The following is an 18,678-nucleotide window of genomic DNA, read 5'->3' on the forward strand; positions in this document are numbered from 1 at the left end:
TAGATAGTGAGTATAAATAGAAAACTGACCAACAAGCTTATGAGTAGTACAAAGCACAGGCAAGAATGTTGACATGCATTAGGACAGCAAAATCATATTGTGAGAGGAACTTAGTCCAGCAAGCCAAAGGAAGTCTCGGAGTTCATTCAATGTGTTGTAATTAAAAGAGGAAGAATGACTATGAAAAGATTATTCTAATGAATGTAGATGGGGTGATAGAGTGAAAAAACAGAACATGTAGTTTTCTGAGTGATCACTTTGCAAAGATAGGATGTGTGATTCAGGTAGTGGAGATATTGCTGTGAGAAATGTGGCAAGGACTAACATGAAAATGGAGATGTATAAATTGGAGATGCTTAGGATATTACAGAAACTAAATGTGAATATGGCCATGAGATTAAATGGGATATTGGCTCCATCTGTTATTAGAATGGGCAAAAAAATTGGCAGAGCCTCTAACCAGGCTGTTTAAGTCTCAGCTCTGGCAAGATCCCCAGAGAGAGAGAGAGAGAGAGAGAGTGACAAGAGAGAAGAATAGGTCCATTCCATGAAGGAGGTTCTAAGACATGTAGGCATAGATATCAAGTTATTGATGTATAACTCAGGAGTGGCAGTGAAGAGCAGAATTCAAATTGATAGGAATATAATATGGGAGCAAGCATAGTTTTGTGAATGGTAGTGATACTGCTGGACTTAGCAAAGGTATTTGCAGAATACCACATGGAGCTCTGTTACATAAATTGGAGCAAATGGGGAGGCAGATTTGAAGCTGGCAATATGAAGATGAAAGGGTGGTTGTTGGACAGATATTAGGTAGTAACATATGATGGAGTAGAATTCAAAGGGTCAGGTGACAGGTGGTTGGACACAGAGTTCTGTGCTTTGGATGCTGTTTCATTTTTATGTTAATGACATTGGTTCGAGGATACGTTGTGGTTGGTCGGTGAATTTAGTGCTCATGTAAAATTGGTGAGATATGTCTGTTTTAAAATGGTACCAAAATGCACAAGAAATGTAATGCTCAGAAGAGCACCGCAGGCAAGAACAAAAAGACTAGCCCTGCTATTGAGGTTAGTGGAGATGTGGAGGAGGTAAATAAAAATTAATTAACCTCCAAAATAGCAAAATTCAAGCAGATCATCAGAGAGATGGTGTGGGAATTACAAAAAGTCAAGAGGTGTTTAAATGAGCATAGGGAGAAAAAGAAAATTAAACAGCATAATAGGAAACAACGCACGGAAACAGGTAAGTCAGGAAATCAGGTAAGTGACGTTTGTGAAAAGAAAAATGTTATTTGGTATCGTGACTCTATAATAAAACATGCTATTGATGAGCGAGTTATAACTTTGAGTTTTTCTGTAGCAAAAATTAAGAATATAAAGGAAGCAATTCAAAAAAAGAAAAGTAAACGAGATCGTAGCTGTTGGTATGAACTAACGACTAAACTAGCGATAAGTTCAGTATGAGAGAAGACATGAAGGAGTTGTTGGAAGAGGCGAGAGTGAAAAGTGAGAAAGTGAAAATCGTCAGTATTTTACCTCAATATGATAAAAATGAATTAAGAAGAACTATGATGGCAAACAATTTGATGCATAGGCTGCATAGAAGGAATGGGTGCAAGTTTTTGGATGCGTTTGAGTGGAGTTGAGTTTGAGGGAAGATTGGATTTGTATAAGAGGGATGGCCTACCTGAATGCATTTGGTATCAGGAGTCTAGGAAAACTAATAACTGATATGAGACCTAACACACAGAGTCAGGGAAACTCCATTATAAAGGGAGGAATGGTGAGAATGTGAGTGTAAAAGTGACAATGTTATATAACTGTGTTAATGATGGGAATGGGCTTTATCATAGAAATGTTGATGAGGAGAGAATGATTTAGACTTTGTGTTTGTCCAGTTCAGGCCCATCAAACATGTGCAAAGATGTCTACATGTATAAGGCACTAGAGAAGAATAAAGATCTGCAAGTTGTCAACAGTGTCATGCAGAATGCAGACAAGAGTATATAAAAAAACATGCAGGTAGATTATTATGTCTGTACATGAATACCAGGAGTATCACAAACAAAGGGGTAGAATTTGTTGCCTTGGTCAATATGTTGGGACTTCAGATTGTAGGCATTAGCTATCAGAATCAGACATACTAACTGGTATTAAGTGTAAAGGGCACAGTATTTTTAGGAAGGATAGAGAAGATAGGAGAGGAGGGAATGTGAATCTAATGTTATCAAATGACTTGAATCTAGTTAAAGTTGATACCTATGATTGTAGTACTACTACTAACAGTATTTCATGTGGCCAGTGAGTTTGAAGCCATCTGTTGTGAGGTGGAATCTAACAAGATCAATTACTTAGTGGGGAGTTGTTACGGATCGGTTGCTAGTGATGAAGAAATGCATCACCAAATAGAAATGATGAGTGCAAAAAGAGTAATTATAATGCAGACTTTAATTATCCAAATATTGATTGGTAGCAGTAGAATCTCATGAGAAGAATGAAAATGCATTTATTGAGCTGTTACGGGACAACCTCAAGCAGCATGTGACAAAAGGAACTCAAAGTCAAAAAGTGTCAGATTTGATTATAGTGTCAGAGGGCATTTCGGTTAAAGACATAACTTGCCTCCTGTTGATGACAGTGATCATGTAGTATGATCACTGTCATCTGAATGGAACATTCATAAACTTTGTCACTTGGGAAGTGACAAAGTTTATGAATGTTCCATTCAGAAAGGGTTACATGCTGAACTACAAAGAAGGAAATTATGACCAACTGAGTAGCAGACTGAGTTCAGTGGAATGGGATCGGTTGCTGGATGGAAAGAATATCGATAGTGCATGGGAAACATATAAACAATACTTAAATGATGTGATATCAGAATGTGTCCTGAGAGTTTGAATAGGAGAGGAATCAAATGGATGTGTAATCTTATTAAGCAAGAGATTCATAAGAAAAGGATGATGTGGAAGGAATACAGTGTCCATAAGGATGATGTCCTTTATGAAAATTATAAGTAGCAGGCTAGAATAGTCATAACTATTGTATGGAAAGCAAAGTCTGAGTATGAAAAGAAACGGCTCTGTGTGCTAAAGACAACCCACAAGAATTCTATCGATATGCTGCAAGCAAACGAAAGAATGAAAATGAAAGAATAACTTCTAAATGCATATGGCCTGAGGGCTACAGATGCAGAAGAGGTTGTTCAACTAATGAGTGTCCATTTTGTTAAAAGCTGTCAACCTGGTGTATACAACATTGAGCTCACTGCTACCTCTTCACTGGATAAAGAAACTCATGTGTATGAGGATTAGAGCTGTTGCACAAACTGAATAAGAATTCATCAATAGGGAATGATGGGATATTAGTACATGTGCTAAAAGAGTATTCAGCTGAATTGGCTATTCCTTTGACCAGGCTATTTAATGAGTCTCAGAACAAGGAAGATTCCATAGGAATGGAAAGAATGTATTGTAATTCCATTGCACAAGGGTGATGCAAAGACCAATGTATCCAACCATTGACGAATTAGTATCTCAGGCGTGGTTGTGGAGATTTTGGAAAATTGGTTAGGGCTTGCATTCAGAAATGGATTGACAGTGAATCTCTACTTTGCAATGAGCAACATGGATTTACTAAAGGAAGGTCATGTTTTAGCAACTTGCTCACATTCTATAATAATATTACTATTGAACTAGACAAGGAGAAATGGATATACACCATGATACTTTTGGATTTTGCTAAGGCTTTTGACAGAATACAGCATGGTAGACTGTAGCATAAATTGGAGAATATGGATTTGAGTTATAGAATATTAGTGTGGATAAGAGGATGGCTGACTGATATCAAAAAGTGGTATATGGGTGATTCGAGTCTGCAAGATTTAAGGTAACCAGTGATGTACCACAAGGATCAGTGCTTAGTCCACTGTTATTCAATCTGTACATTAATGATATTGTGGAGGATTTGACAAGCGACATACAGCTATTTGCTGATGATGCTAGATAGGGTAATCGAGAATGCTGCTGATATTCAGTACTTTCAGAATGATTTGAATAGGCTGGAATTGTGGGCATGGGAAAATGAATGTCAGTTCAATTTCAATAAATGTAAAGTCATTCACTTTGGCTTGATTAGATATTCAATGCCATATTATATTGAAGGGATTATGCTAAAAGAAACTGATGAGGCTGGGGATCTTGGAATCTATGAAGTTGAAGTGCAGGAGCTATGTAGCAAAGATTGCAAATGCAACTCAAAAGATAATTGCAATGCTGAAATGAACATTGACATGTAAAGATAAGGATGTCATTTTGCCTCTGTTACAAGACCTTGATAAGACCTCACTTGGACTATTGTGCTCAGGTCTGGTCTCCTGGTTTCTGTTGTGATTCTGAAATGATGGAGAGAGTGCAAAGGAGAGTGTTTAAAATGATATCAGGATTGTGGAATTCTGATTATGAAGACAGATTGAGAATTTGTAGACAGCATACACTAGCAAACAGGAGAAAGAGGGGTGATATGATTGAGACTTAGAAACTTGTATGACGGGTCATACACGATTTCAGTTGATGGAATTTTCCAATTTATGGAGGACATCTTTGGAAGCTGAGAATGAATGCTGCTAGATTTTTCTTTCATAGGATGGTGCGTGATTGCAATGGGTGTTGTGAGTGCAAGCAGTATGAATGAATTCGAGAATAAATATGTAGCTAGTGCATGTAGTATGTGGCATCCCTCAGTGAATTCCTGACTCCCTGGAGGTGTCTCTTAATAATAATAATAATATAAGGCATGATTTGAGCAGTAAGATGCATTTGTAGCACATGTTGCCAAATATCTACAACTAATGCATTTTTTTTTAGTTTATGGTTGTGATCAGTCCATGACAAAGTTATTTAACTTGGATTAATATTGAAGTCACTTTTACTGTATTTATATCCTAATTTTACTAATGATATGAATATTATTTTTTCAGATTGAAACTGCAGAAGTAGCACTAAGAAGTCTTTCTTTAGATGACAATTCATCAGAATCAAACTTGTGTATGATTACCATCAGTCACCTTATTGAGCGTTATGCTGCTAAATCTCTTGAATTTCCTGTTATAAATGATGAAATGGGTAATGCTCTTACACTTATTTATAAATAATAAAATCCCACTTCTCCAATTTCTTAAGACACAATTATAATTAATATGTAATATATGTATATTACATATTAATTTACAAAGTTTTTTTTATATTACCTTGGAAACACAAATGTAGCTTGCAATTTTTTGGGGTTACTAAATAATGACAATAAGCTACTACATTCAGATAGTAGTGAGCATTTCTTGTCATTTTTAAATGCTCTTATCAAGTATATTATACTTGATAAGAAATTATATTCTTGCTTTAATCCTATATCCATGCATAAGCATAAAGGTTAGATATAGGATTAAAACAAAAATATAATTTCTTATCAAGTATAATATACATTTCAACCAAGTAGGAAGAACTTTCCATAATAGTCATTATTGTAAGGAAAGAATAGCCATATTATTGAACACTAAACAAAAGATAAATATCTTGAATGGCAGGTAGTTTCAAGTAGAATGACAAGCAAATTTCAAAATGGAAAATTGGACAGTGAGACTTATTTGTGTGGTATGAGAATAGAACTTTCTATGGAATGGTACAATTGGGAAGTAGTAGAAGAATTTTTTCAGTCATTAGAGAAGGCAGCTAATATGCAAAAAAAAAAAATAATAATAAAGGTGGTTGTTTGTTAGAAAATAAAAAATTAAACTCAGACATTGAAAAATGGTTTTTTGGGAAGAAAGTTTTGAGAAAGAGCAAATTTAATGACACTGGCAAGTATGTTTTGGATTCTGTTCAGGATGTGCTATTATTAATAATGATATGTTCATGCTATTTCAGGATACAAGATTATACAGGGAATTTGAAGTAAGAGCAATCACTCTGGTTTTTAGCAGGATAAAAACTATATGAGTAGGGAACCAGGGCGAGCAGTGAAAAGCTAGCTGCTGGAACAAGCTGCAACTCAACATCTAGAAGAAGAAGAATAAACCCAACTTCAGAAGGATTTAAGATAGGAACCACCAATATAGGGATGCTTAAGGGTCAAAGCTTTATAACTGAGAGGAGACCTCCACACAGCCTTTAATGGAATGTGGAGAACCGACCAGGGCTTGTGACCTAATGTCCAATCCTCACCTTCTCGTGGTGGACCCTGTTGGGTATCTACCTGGATACTGAACGAACGAGGATGGGCTTGCAATTTGGGATTTAGCAGACCAAATTATATTCCTATTGGTTAAACCAAAATAAAAAATGATGGTACAACATGACAAAATTTCATGCTGGCTGGGGCATCACCCAGCTAAACAAGGTCCCTGTTGTTTTTACCAGGGAACCAGGGTGAACAGCGAAAAGTCAGCTACTGGAACAAATCTGAAAACAAACCCCAACTCAACATCACCAGAGTTAAAGATTGGTACAATCAACATAAGAAGCCTGAATGACAAAGAAATGGAGCTAGCAGAGGAATTAGATAAGTACCAGATCGACATAATAGGGGTGACTGAAACAAAAAAGACCAAAACTGGTGAGATCTTTCTGAGCAATAAATACAAAATTTTATATTCAGGCAATGACAATCAAGGAAAAGGAGTAGCCGTAGTATTCAACACAAAATACGAGGCTCATCTTCTTGAATGGCAGGCAGTGTCAAGTAGAGTGATTTCAGCAAATATCAGAATGGGGAACTGTATCATGAGACTTATTTGTGCCTATGGTCCCACAGAAGTTTCTACAAAGGTAAAAATGGAGGAATTTTTTGAGGCTTTAGAAAAGGCAACTGACACAGTGAAAAAGGAAAAGTTGGTCCTTGTTGGGGATCTAAATAGCAGAGTAGGAAGTGATTGTCAGACATACAAAAATGTTTTGGGAAAATTTGGAGAAAAGAGCAAAGCTAATAATAATGGCAAATACCTGTTGGATTTCTGCTCAGGACATGAAACGGTTATTACTAACACCATGTTCCAACATAAAAATGTGCACAAATTCACATGGAGAGAAGAGGCAAGGAATAAGAAAAATCTCATTGACTATGTTATTGTTGATAGTGATGTTTTCTCCCTGGTGCAGGACACCAGAGCGTACAGAGGATTTGAAATTGGAAGTGATCACTATTTAGTCTTGAGCAGGATAAAATTGAATTTCATATTGAAAAGAATGATATGTAAGAAAGTTTTAAAGGGAATAAAAGTTGAGCAGCTTTCAAATGTGAACTGTAGACTAAAATACACAAAGATTATTGAAGAAAAAATGAAAGAGTTTGAGAACAGGAATCAAACCTTGGAGATTCAGTGGCAAGCCTTGAAGAAAGCCCTGATGATTCAGCTAGAGAGGCATGTGGTGAAGTTGTCTGGAAAGATAGAAAAATTAGAACTCCATGGTGGACAAAGGAAGTTAAACAGGCAGTGAAGGAAAAGAAGAAAGCATATCAAACGTTCCTGGCAAATAAGTCAGCTTGTACTCTTAGAGAATACAGAGACAAATGCAAGAATGCATAACACTGTGTAAAAAATTGAATGTGAGAATTACAGAGGTATTTCCCTACTGAGTGTTCCTGGCAAGATCTATGCAAGTATACTTGAGAAACGGTTGAGAAGAATTGTCGAAGAAAAGCTTGGTGAAGAACAAGCTGGATTCAAGCCAAATAGAGGCTGTCAGGATCAGATCTTCACTTTACGACAAATAGTCTAGAAAGAATAAGAATATAACAAAGATCTGTTTTTAAGTTTTGTCGATTTGGAAAAGGCATATGACAAGGTACCAAGAGAGAAGCTATTCAGTATGCTACAGTTATATGGTGTCAATGGAGCATTATATCAAGCAATACTTTGTCTTTATTTGAGTTGTAAGTCAGCAGTTAGAATTGAAGGACGTAAAGGAAGATGGGTTAATGTTAAATCTGGTGTGAGACAAGGATGTACGTTATCCCCTCTGTTATTCATTATCTATATGGATCACATTATGAAGGAAAGTGGTATTAAACATGATATCAAAATTGGAGATGTTAATGTCAGGTTAGCTCTTTGCTTTATGCAGATGATGTTATACTTCTAAATAAATCCGCTACAAGTCTGCAAGATTCTCTGACTAAATTGAATAACTGTTGTAATAGATATGGTATGAAGTTCAGCAATAAAAAGACAAAGACAATGAAAATAGGCAGAATCATTGAAAATGTCAACTGTGTTGTGAATGGAGAACCTATGGAACAAGTAAAACATTTCAGCTACTTAGGCACGATTTTTAGTGAAGATGGTAAATTAAATATGGAAATAGACAGCAGAATCAACAAAGCTGGTATGGTAGGAAGTCAATTGAATAAATTCATATGGAATAAGAGAGAAATTAGGCAGAACACTAAATTAGCTGTATACAAGACAGTGTGTAAACCACTTTTAACTTATGGATCTGAGAGCTGGGTCAGAAGTAAAACACTTGACCAAAGACTAGAGACCACAGATATGAGAGTCCTGAGCAAGATTAGAGGCGTGAACACGTGGCATCAATGGCAATATCATATTAAAAACGAGAATATTAGGAAAGAACTTGACATTGTCAGCATCCAGGAATTGCATTAGCAGAGCTAATCTCAGGTGGTATGGTCACTTAAACAGAATGGGCAAGGAAAGATTACCAAAACAAGTGTTCTCTGCCAAGTTAGCAGGAAAACGACCCAGAGGAAGACCAAGATATAGGTGGATTGATATGGTACAACGTGCCTTAGACGATAGAAATATAAGATCTGATAATGTTGGAGTCTTGACAAGTAACAGACTGATTTGGAAGAAAATTGTAGATAGGAAGTCAGTAATGATGTAAATTTTTCATGTAGCACAATCATATCCTGTACACCCCTTGAGGGTACATGGCAGGAATTTGATGATGATAACCACCAATATAAGGAGTATTAATGGAAAAACAAATCAAACTTGTAGATGAATTGGTACTACAAGTATATAATTGGCATTACTGAGACAAAGAATACAAAAACAGGTGAGATCTCTAAATAAGTGTGGATGTTATTTACAGGCAACAATGATCAAGGAAAGAAAGGAGTAGCAATAGCATTCAACACCAAACACGAAGATAAATTTCTTGATTGGAAGGCAGTTTCAAGTAGAGTTCTGTAGGCAAACTTAAAAATGGGGACTTGTCAGTGAAACTTATTTGTGCCTATGGTCCCACAGATGGTTCTTCCAAGAAAGAAGTGGAGAAATTTTTTGAGTCATTAGAGCAGGCAGCTGACATAAAGATAATGGAAAAAGTGGTCCTTATTGGAGATCTGAACAGCAGAGTAAGAAATGAATCCCACCAAGCATGTAGGAACATTTTGGGAAAATTCTAATAATTTTCATTTCATTTTGGGAAAAAAGCTAATAATAATGGTATTTATTGGACTTCTGCTCAGGACACGGACGAGTCATTAACACCATGTTTCAACATAAAGATGTGCACAAGTTCACATAGAGAGATTACAGAAGAAAAAAGAAAAGCCTCATTGACTACATCATTGTTGATAGTGATATCTTCCTCATTCAGGATACTAGAGTGTACAGAGGATTTGAAGTTGGAAGTGACCATTGCTTAGTCAAAAATGGATAAAAGCAGGATAAAAATGGATATCATATTGAAAAGAACAGTATGTAAGAAAGTTTTAAAAAGAATTAAAGTAGAGCAGCTTTTACAAATAAATTGCAGACTCCACTATACAAATATTATTGAAGAAAAAATGAAACTAATTGGAAATAAGCACCACACACCCTGGAGTCCCTTTGACAAACTCTGAAGAAAACATTGATTGAATTTTTTTTTTTTCACCTACTTCTGCATTCCAATCACCTAATATCAAGAGAAAATCTGTTTTATCAATACTGTATACTACTTGTTGCAAACTGCTGTGAAATTCTTCTACCTCATCTTCACTTGAATCTGTAGTGGTTGCATACACTTGTATGAGTGTAACATTCACTCAATATCCCTTTATTTTGATTAGAATTATTCTATCAGACACTGGGTTGTAACCCAAAATGTATTTTCTGTATTCTCTCCTAACTATGAATGCTACTCTATTTCTTCAAAAGGTTTTCATGTTCTCGAGTTCTCATTTCTTTCTTCACCAGTTAGAGTTTTCCTTGATGCGAGAATTACGTGGCTAAAGTAATGTCCCTGTCACTCCCTAAATATGCCCTCACTATCAGCATGCTTTCCTTTTCTGATAATCTTTTTGATCAAACAATGACCATAAATACTCCCTTTCTTCTTAATGAAAATGTAAGTTTTTATCATTTCTTCTAACATCCCATTTCCTTTCTATTTCTACTAGTCTTTCTTTCTTCACTATACCCCAGTCTCTGCACATTGCACTAGGTAAGTTTTGCTTAATACATTCATTGCCACTAATGTCGCATATTCAAATACAAACCAGTATTTGCATATGTTCATTTCTAATCATTGTAAGACTGACATGTTTACATGCAAACATGTCAGTCTTACAATGATTAGAAGTTTGGCTTGGACAGCTGAATCATGTAATGTGCAGACACTGTGGTAAAGTCATTCTGAATGGCCTGGGGTCATACTATTACAAATAAGTGGCAGTGAATGTATTAATATGCCTCTTCTCTAGCTTTCACATTGTGTTTAAAATATAACATGGGGAAATGGATAACAGTGTAAGCCATACTAACAGGAGTGATCTCCAAATGCATGCTCGCTGTTTCTACTCGTATAAATATCTGAAATTGTTGTGCACCAGCTGGCTTCTATCATAAACTCTTACTTTTAATTCCAGAAGCAGATTTGTTAGAATTTTATTATTAATATGTTTTAATTTTTTTAAATTAAATTTTGTGTTATCACTAGATTCTGCTTCTACTATCAGTGGTGCCAATTCTGTTATTACTGTGCCTGATCAGTTTGTGATGCCTGAAGCTGTTCCAACTAAAGAAGAATGGATACCTGATGCAAAAGTCGCTATTTGCCAGAGGTGCAATTCTGAGAAGTTTAGTATGGTATGTTAGGATACATATGTTTTGAATCAGTTTGGTCTTAAAAAACATCCTGGAATATACAACTACTTATTGCAAATATGTAAACTTCAATGCATTATCACAGAACTTTTATTTACACACACACACACACCTCAATAGTGTTGGCTCATCTTCAACTGCAAATTACTGATGCCATCCACTCTTCTAGCTAAACTTTGCATTACATATCAATAAACGGACACAGATATTTTGACTCAATACCTCGTTTTGATGTGCTATTTTGCGATGACTGGTTTGTTCCTATTTTTCTCATACATGCACTATTTAAATAAAATAGTTGTTCAAATAATTTTTGTCATATAGTGTATATAATTGTATGTTTGCTATTCAGTAATTGAATCTGAAATAGTTCAACTCTAATAATCCTCTTCCTGAAATATTAAAATCAATTATATGTATATAAATTTGAAATATGTCAGCTATATATTTCAATAAAATTTTAGACTATACTTCCTCTCATTATTGTTTATTTAAAGATATGCTCTGTAATGTTTTCTAAAGTGAAAATAAGCCTTAAATAGTTCAACTATAATAATCCTGTTGAAATATTAGATGGTATAAGCTGGTAAGCCAGATATAATTTCAATAAAATTATAGACTCTACCTCCTATTTTTACTGCTTATTTGAAGATATACTCTGTCTGTAATGTTTTCTAAAATGGAAATAAGCCATTGGTAATAATTTGTAATAAAATAATGATGTAATTTTTTCATGTAGTACTGTCATATCCTGTACACCCCTTGAGTGAGGGTACATGGCAGGAATTTGATGATGATGATAGCTAATACACATTCTCAAGATAAGAGAGTTTATGTGGTGCCCTGAATTTATTATGGAAGGAGAGGAAAAACTTATGAAGATCTTGTTTGAGTAATAACTTTTATTCAAATTTTCTTCACATGTATCAGTTTCACATCAAAGTGGTTGTCTGGAAGGTCTGCATGTATACACAAACTAAACCATACCACATCTCATGATGTCAAAACTCAAATGACTTGACCTCGGTTGGAAAAAAAAAAAAAAAAAAAGGAAATAAATTTTCTGCTATTAACCATTAAGATAAATAAAACCAATTATATCATCTTGTTGGGTGTCCTGAATCTTGTTACCTTCACTAGTAGAGAATCCTTATAAACACGATAGCTGTTTTAGTCTTATAACAGTACTGAATTTATTGGAATGCCCTAGAGCAGGCGTGACCAACTTCATTCTATACAAGGACCATATATGATGAGTGGTAGCGTCATGACCAGACACTTTTAGACAGAACTTAAATAAAAATAAACTCTGCATTTTTTCAAGGCATTAGTTATATGTATTGAATTACTATATTTGTTAAATCATTTTACTACTGGGAGAACAATATAAAATACTTGATTGATTTAAATATGTTGTTAAATTAAATTTAAGTACATATTTCTGGTTTTTTTACATGTAACACAACTTAATGAGAACACTGTGGGTGTTCATGTGCTGCAACAAGTTCATCAAAGTCGATTTTCAATGATGATGACGATGATGATATTCGTAACAAATCCTGAAGGTGGTCATCAGTCAGTCGGCTTCTTTGTGATGATTTAACCGCCCTCAATGTTGAGAAAGTGCATTTACATATCTATGTTCTTCCAAACATAGATGCAATTCTCAAGCTGAAATCACCCAATGCATGATATTTTCCCCCTTGGTTAAATCCATTAACTTGGTTAAACCAGTTTCCAAGTTAATGCCTATCTCCACCCTTGACTAGAAAAAAGGGATCATTGATGGTCACACAATTCCAATTGAATAGTGTCATGCTGCTCTGAAATGTCGCGTTTCATTTTGTTGTTAAATAATGTCAGTTGTGGCCGTACGTCACTGAAGTTGGAAAATCACTTACTGAATTGCTCCAAAAGTTGGTCTAATATTGGCACAGAAAACTTGAAGTCAATGTCATGGCTTTCTCCTCCATCAACTCCCTGCAGGAAGCGAAATGTACCAAGTTTCCTCTGACTAGGGTGAATTTAAAAATCTTCAGTCGACTTATGAACCCATCTAGGTGTCCAACTAAATCTGAGATTGTTTAGTCACATCCCTGTAACTTCACGTTGAGTTCATTCATGTGATGTGTGATGTCTGTTAGAAAGGCAAGTAAGCTGTTAAAATGAGGATCACATAGTTTTGTGATTAGTTCTTTGTTTGTCTTATCGTATTCCTCTAAAAACTGTTTTATTTCCTTTCTCAAAGCAGAAAACTGTTTCAAGCAGTTCCCTCTGCTTAGCCAATGTACTTCTATGTACAACACTAAATCGTCATATTCTACCTCCATTTCTGTTAGAAAAGAAACTTGCGGTATGTCAAGGCCTGATTTCCGCCCTTAATTAGGTTCACACACTTCATTACAGTTTTCATAACATCCTCTATCTCCAGAAATTTATCACACAGAGCCTCCTGATGTATAATGCAGTGCAATTGATTCCAGCCTTCTTTAGTAAGCCAACTAAGCCTGTTTGAGTACCACACATTGATTTGGTGCCATCTGTCATAATAGCTGTGAGATTGTTGATGTCACCAGTACCATTTACAACTTTCATAACTACATCATAAATGTCTTGACCTTTGGCTGCGTTATGCAATGACTCTAATGCTAGTAGCTCTTCATTAATAACAGTCTTTGGAAACAGTTCGAATGAAAATTAGAAGTTGAGCTGTGTCTGTTATGTCAATTGATTCATCCAGAGCCAATGAGAAGTAAACTGAATCTGTAATAACACTTGAATTTATTTAATATCTGAGAACCTATTTCCTCGACTCTTTTTTTGTTACAGTTCGTTTTGATAGTGGGATGCTTTCAAACTCACTGGCAATTTTATCTTCCCCAAATGCACATACCATTTTCACAGAACAGTGTTTTACAAATTCACCATCAGATAATGATTTTTTTTGCTTTTGCTATCTCTGTGCTTACAACAAATGATGCCAAGAGTGAGCTTTTTTGTATTGATGTTGATTTATTAAAAATAGATTTCTGAGCACTAACCTTGCTCTTCAAATTACGTACAATTTTAATGCATGCTTGTCCAACGTATTCTTGGTATTTAGCGGCATGGTGCTGTATGTAGTGTCATTTGAGGTTATATTCCTTGCGCACTTGCAAAGTGCACAAGAAATATAATGTGTGTTTGTACTTGCAAACACACAAAACACTGTGGTTTGTTGTTATTATTTATAAACAGAAATTAATTTTCCCATTTCTCCTGAAATGACCTGTTTTCTTCACAGATCTTATCTCATAGTACACAAAGGCTGAAGTAACTGACCAGGAGACACAAACTGCAACAATAACAATGTTGACTATGAAACTGAGTCTCTGAAACTAATCACTGTAACCGGAGCAGAGCAAGTGACTTTCAATGATGCATTACTCTGAAGCACATGGAAATCTACCACTCCCACTACACTCACACAGAGAAGCAGTATATTTTATAAATTGAGTAATCTTTTTAAAGCAATTTTGATTCTGTGTTGAGAATATAAATTGTTTCCATCATCAGAAATAATGAATATAACTAGTATATCAATCAGAAAATCTGCAGTCGAAACTAATAGCTAAATTGATAATGCATATAATTTAATATAGTTTTTATCCTGCCGCGGGCCACACAAAATCACATTACGGACTGCATGCGGCCTGCTGTTGGCCACCTATGCTCTAGAGCACTACTTTTTCTTTAATTGAGAACTAAAGTTTTTGAATTCCATTTGTACACTAAGAGCTTATTGATATCTTAGCATTCTAGATTTAAATTGCCTTAAAATACTAATTTTAATCTCGCTTTGAACTGGCTAGAACATTATTGCAGCAAAATATTGTTAGCCTAGATATTTATTTGTAATGTAGAATATGTCTTGCTGTTTTGGGAAAAGGCAATGTAATTATAAAATTACTTGGAGATTTTTGTAAGTGCCTAGTTTATTTGAGATGTGATAGGATTGGATGTTGACAAGCCTTATGAAACTTCTGTTTACACTTTTTCTTTTGTCATGTGTATCCAAGCCATGGTTGGACATCCCATAATTAATAATCTTTGCTTTTGTGATTGGTATTCAGCTGTCCATTTCCCCACATGGGATTGGATTCCTCTAAGTGGGCATGAGGATGCTGAAGTTCATAATAAATTCTTTAAATGTTTAGAGGGTGTGTAGAACATATTCTGCTTATTCTTTCAGATTCCCTTTTTATACAATTTGGCACAAAAAAAAAAAAATAGTACTTGACTTTGACACTCCCATCAGTATATGTGCTATGAGATATGCCATTCTATTACATGCATATTAATAGAAGAGCATGTGTAGAGTCTATGTTATTACATAACTGTAACAATGGTGTTGATGATGGAAGAAAAGACGTTTATTGTTGACCATTATTTTTGTTCATATAGAGTTGGTAGAGCAAATGGATCAAGCCTACAACATGTTTGTGAGCAGTTGTTCATCATTTCTGTAAGCGTGCCCAAGGCAGTAGTGTCATCATTGCCTTAATTGAGAAGTTCTAATGTACCAGGAATGTTCTGTTGCAATGCAAAAAGTTGCCCAGTCCTGAAGTTACTTCAGGTGCAAACTTTGTTTGCTTACACTTGGATAAAGGATTAAACCAAGAATATAATTTCTTGGCATCTTTAATTTATAGTATGATCAGGTCGAAAAACTTCCAGCTGCTCAGATATGATTTCTATTTCTGAAACTCATGCTGTTCCTTTCCTTGCAGAGCATGATGTGTCTAGTAACCCATTTCTTCAGTTGAATTCTTATCAATTCTTGAAAATTGTCATCCAGAGATATCGTCAGTTCTGTAATTACACATGGTGTTTGTGTCACTTTTGTGCAATGGTACTGTTATGTACTCTTTCCATGCCTGTGGTATCTTTCCTGAGTTGAGAAAATGCAAAGGAAACCTCAAAGGTCAAAACTGGTCTGGGTAATGACCCTTGACATAATGCACGGCATTATGCACATTTAACAAGATGTGTGTTTTGCATTCTGGGAAACTAAGGCAATTAATGTGAAGTCATTAACTTATATATATATAAGTAGCCTAGTCATGAAGATACTTCAGACACAAACTTTGTTTACTTACACTTGGACAAAAGATTAAACAAGAATGTAATTTCTTGGTAACTTTATTTTCATCCATATAGTTAGCTATTTCCCAGGACAATGCAGCACGATTATTGTAACCATTTGGTGGTAAAATAGTCATATTCTTAACTGAGATCCCTTCTAATGTTACGATCGAATCTAACACTCTTTGACTTCAAGCTCTATCTTAGAGATACAGCTTGAGAAAGTTGTTGCACAACAACTCAGAAAATTATTTTTCATTATTACTATGAGATTTCTCTTCTACCCAGTCAATGTTTGGATACTTAAAGTCACCTATCACTCATTTAGCACCCATCAGGGTAATTTGAGAAATGCATTTCATCATCCCCAGTAAATGAACTGCCTGGTCTATAACATCACCATGCCATGCATTTGTTATCCTTTTAGCCTCTACTTCATAGCAGATAGCCCTCGAACTCACTTCTACATGGGATATTATTGATTTCCTGTGTTTCTACCCTAAGTGGACTCAAGTCATCTGATATTATTAGTAGTAGCCCTCCCTCTTCTCCTATTTCTTCTGTCATTTCTAAAAATATCCTTTGCTGTTACTGGGATATTTCTAAAAATATCCCAGTAACATCTGACTCTGATAGACAGGTTTCACTAATGCCAACAATCTTAGGCCACATAATGTTCGATAAAGCGACAAACTCAACCCCTTTGTCTCTAATGATCTTGGCATTTGTATTTATACATAACAGATTTCCACTTGATTTTTCTCATACTGCAGTCTGCATCTGCATACTGCATCTGCAGTCTGCTTGGCCCTGATGGACAACTTTCTCTTTTTCTCTCCCCAGACATGCCAAAATTCCAAACCTGAGTGTACTCCACACATCCAAAAACTCGTATTTTCTTCTACTCAGTCTGCACATTGAATTGTTTGCTATCATATCCCTCCTTCTTAACTCGGTATGGTCATATTTTGATTGATAGCAAACCAAAAATTTTTACTGTCTCTCAATTTTCTTTCTCACTTCTTCCAACACACCTTTCATATCCTCTATTGTGGTATATTTGTCACTATTTAAATCATTAGTTCCAACAAGAACTACCGTCTTGTTGACTTTTCTTTTCTGATTTCATATTATTGTTTGTCATCTTTAACGATATTTTTAATCTTTAATTTTTGCCCCTGAGAAATTAGAAATAATGATTCTGCCTGCAAGTGCAAATTTTATTATTGAATTGTCATACCATATTTCTTTTTTCTTAAATTTTAATTGACTTATTTTATTATTATCAATATCATCTGAATTTTGCAGTTTCTGTGAAATGCACTAATTATAGGTAGTGGAGCTTTGTAACCAGTATGTTGTTGCACTAAATAAATTTTTTTTTTTTTTTTGGAAATTTGATCTTGCATCCCAGGTACATTGTACATTTAATTTTGTTTACATTCATAAAATGTATATAAAAGAATAATTCATAAAGTAATCTAATTAATAAATATTAATATTTAATAACAAGAATATGGTTTATAATATATTTTTGTTATTAATTTTTTGGTTCCAGTTTTTTAGACGACACCATTGCCGACGCTGTGGTAGAGTTGTATGCATGAACTGTTCCCAGCACAAAATGATTGTTAATAATTATGGTAGTGATCCAGTTCGAGTTTGCAGTGATTGCTATGAGCAGAGTGTGTTTCCCGTGTAAGTATTCAACTTTCTTTTGTAGTAACATTCATAATTTTATTTATTTATTTAGCATATGGGAAAATACAAGAAATTATTGAGCAAAACTATATACAGACCTACAGTTCAGTTAATGAGTCAATGGTACTCTCTAGGAGTAAATGCAAATTCCTGAGACCTCCAGGAAAGCAGTGTATAAAAAAAAAAAAAAAAAAAAACTAAAATTCCTAGAACAATCATCAGTGATATGATGCATAGTCTGCACACAACAGCTTTGCCCATCCCTAAACTGTTTAGCTGACTCCAGAAGTGTCAAAGTAGATTGAACCCTGGCAGTTTGATTGTTGGATCTGTGATCAAATACTTCTTTGTAGTTCATTCCAGAGTCTTCTCCACCAGTCCCAGGGACCATCCTGATAATTCACAAGCCATATGGAGATCTGGAGGCAGGGTAGCATGCTGGAGGTGAAAAGATGTCTTGATAAATAGGAAGATACATATTATTTCTGATTTTCTTTATTTTTTTTTGATGATAGCTTCTTCTCTTCTGAAGCATGGCGGAGTGATGTGGGAAAGAACAGGTAACCACGAGAGAGGAGTAAATTGTAAGGTACTGGAACTGTTCTCATCATTATGTGAAGCTTTGTGTCTCCAAGAGTCGTAGACACAACATGGCTCTAGTCTTCCCTGTTGCAGAGTATTGCAAACAATACTCTGCAACAGGGAAGACTAGAGCCATGGTTGCTGCTGTTCTAAGTGTTGAGG

The 18,678-nt window shown here is 35.2% G+C and overlaps 1 protein-coding gene across 1 annotated transcript in view; it reads left to right on the forward strand.

The window, feature by feature from the left end:
- Sptz (zinc finger FYVE-type containing 26 spastizin) overlaps positions 1-18,678 on the forward strand; it is a 225,939-nt gene that overhangs the window by 25,375 nt on the left and 181,886 nt on the right. Inside the window, exons 5-7 of the mRNA XM_090399525.1 lie at positions 4,978-5,122; positions 10,943-11,091; positions 17,792-17,931. Of these exons, the coding sequence (XP_090255651.1) occupies positions 4,978-5,122; positions 10,943-11,091; positions 17,792-17,931 (434 nt within the window). The remainder of the gene's footprint in view (positions 1-4,977; positions 5,123-10,942; positions 11,092-17,791; positions 17,932-18,678) is intronic.

The sequence above is a fragment of the Typopeltis vanoorti genome, chromosome 10, assembly GCF_054136105.1.
Source record: "Typopeltis vanoorti isolate ZY-2024b chromosome 10, IOZ_Tvanoo_1.0, whole genome shotgun sequence".
Classification (NCBI taxonomy): Eukaryota; Metazoa; Arthropoda; class Arachnida; order Uropygi; family Thelyphonidae; genus Typopeltis; species Typopeltis vanoorti.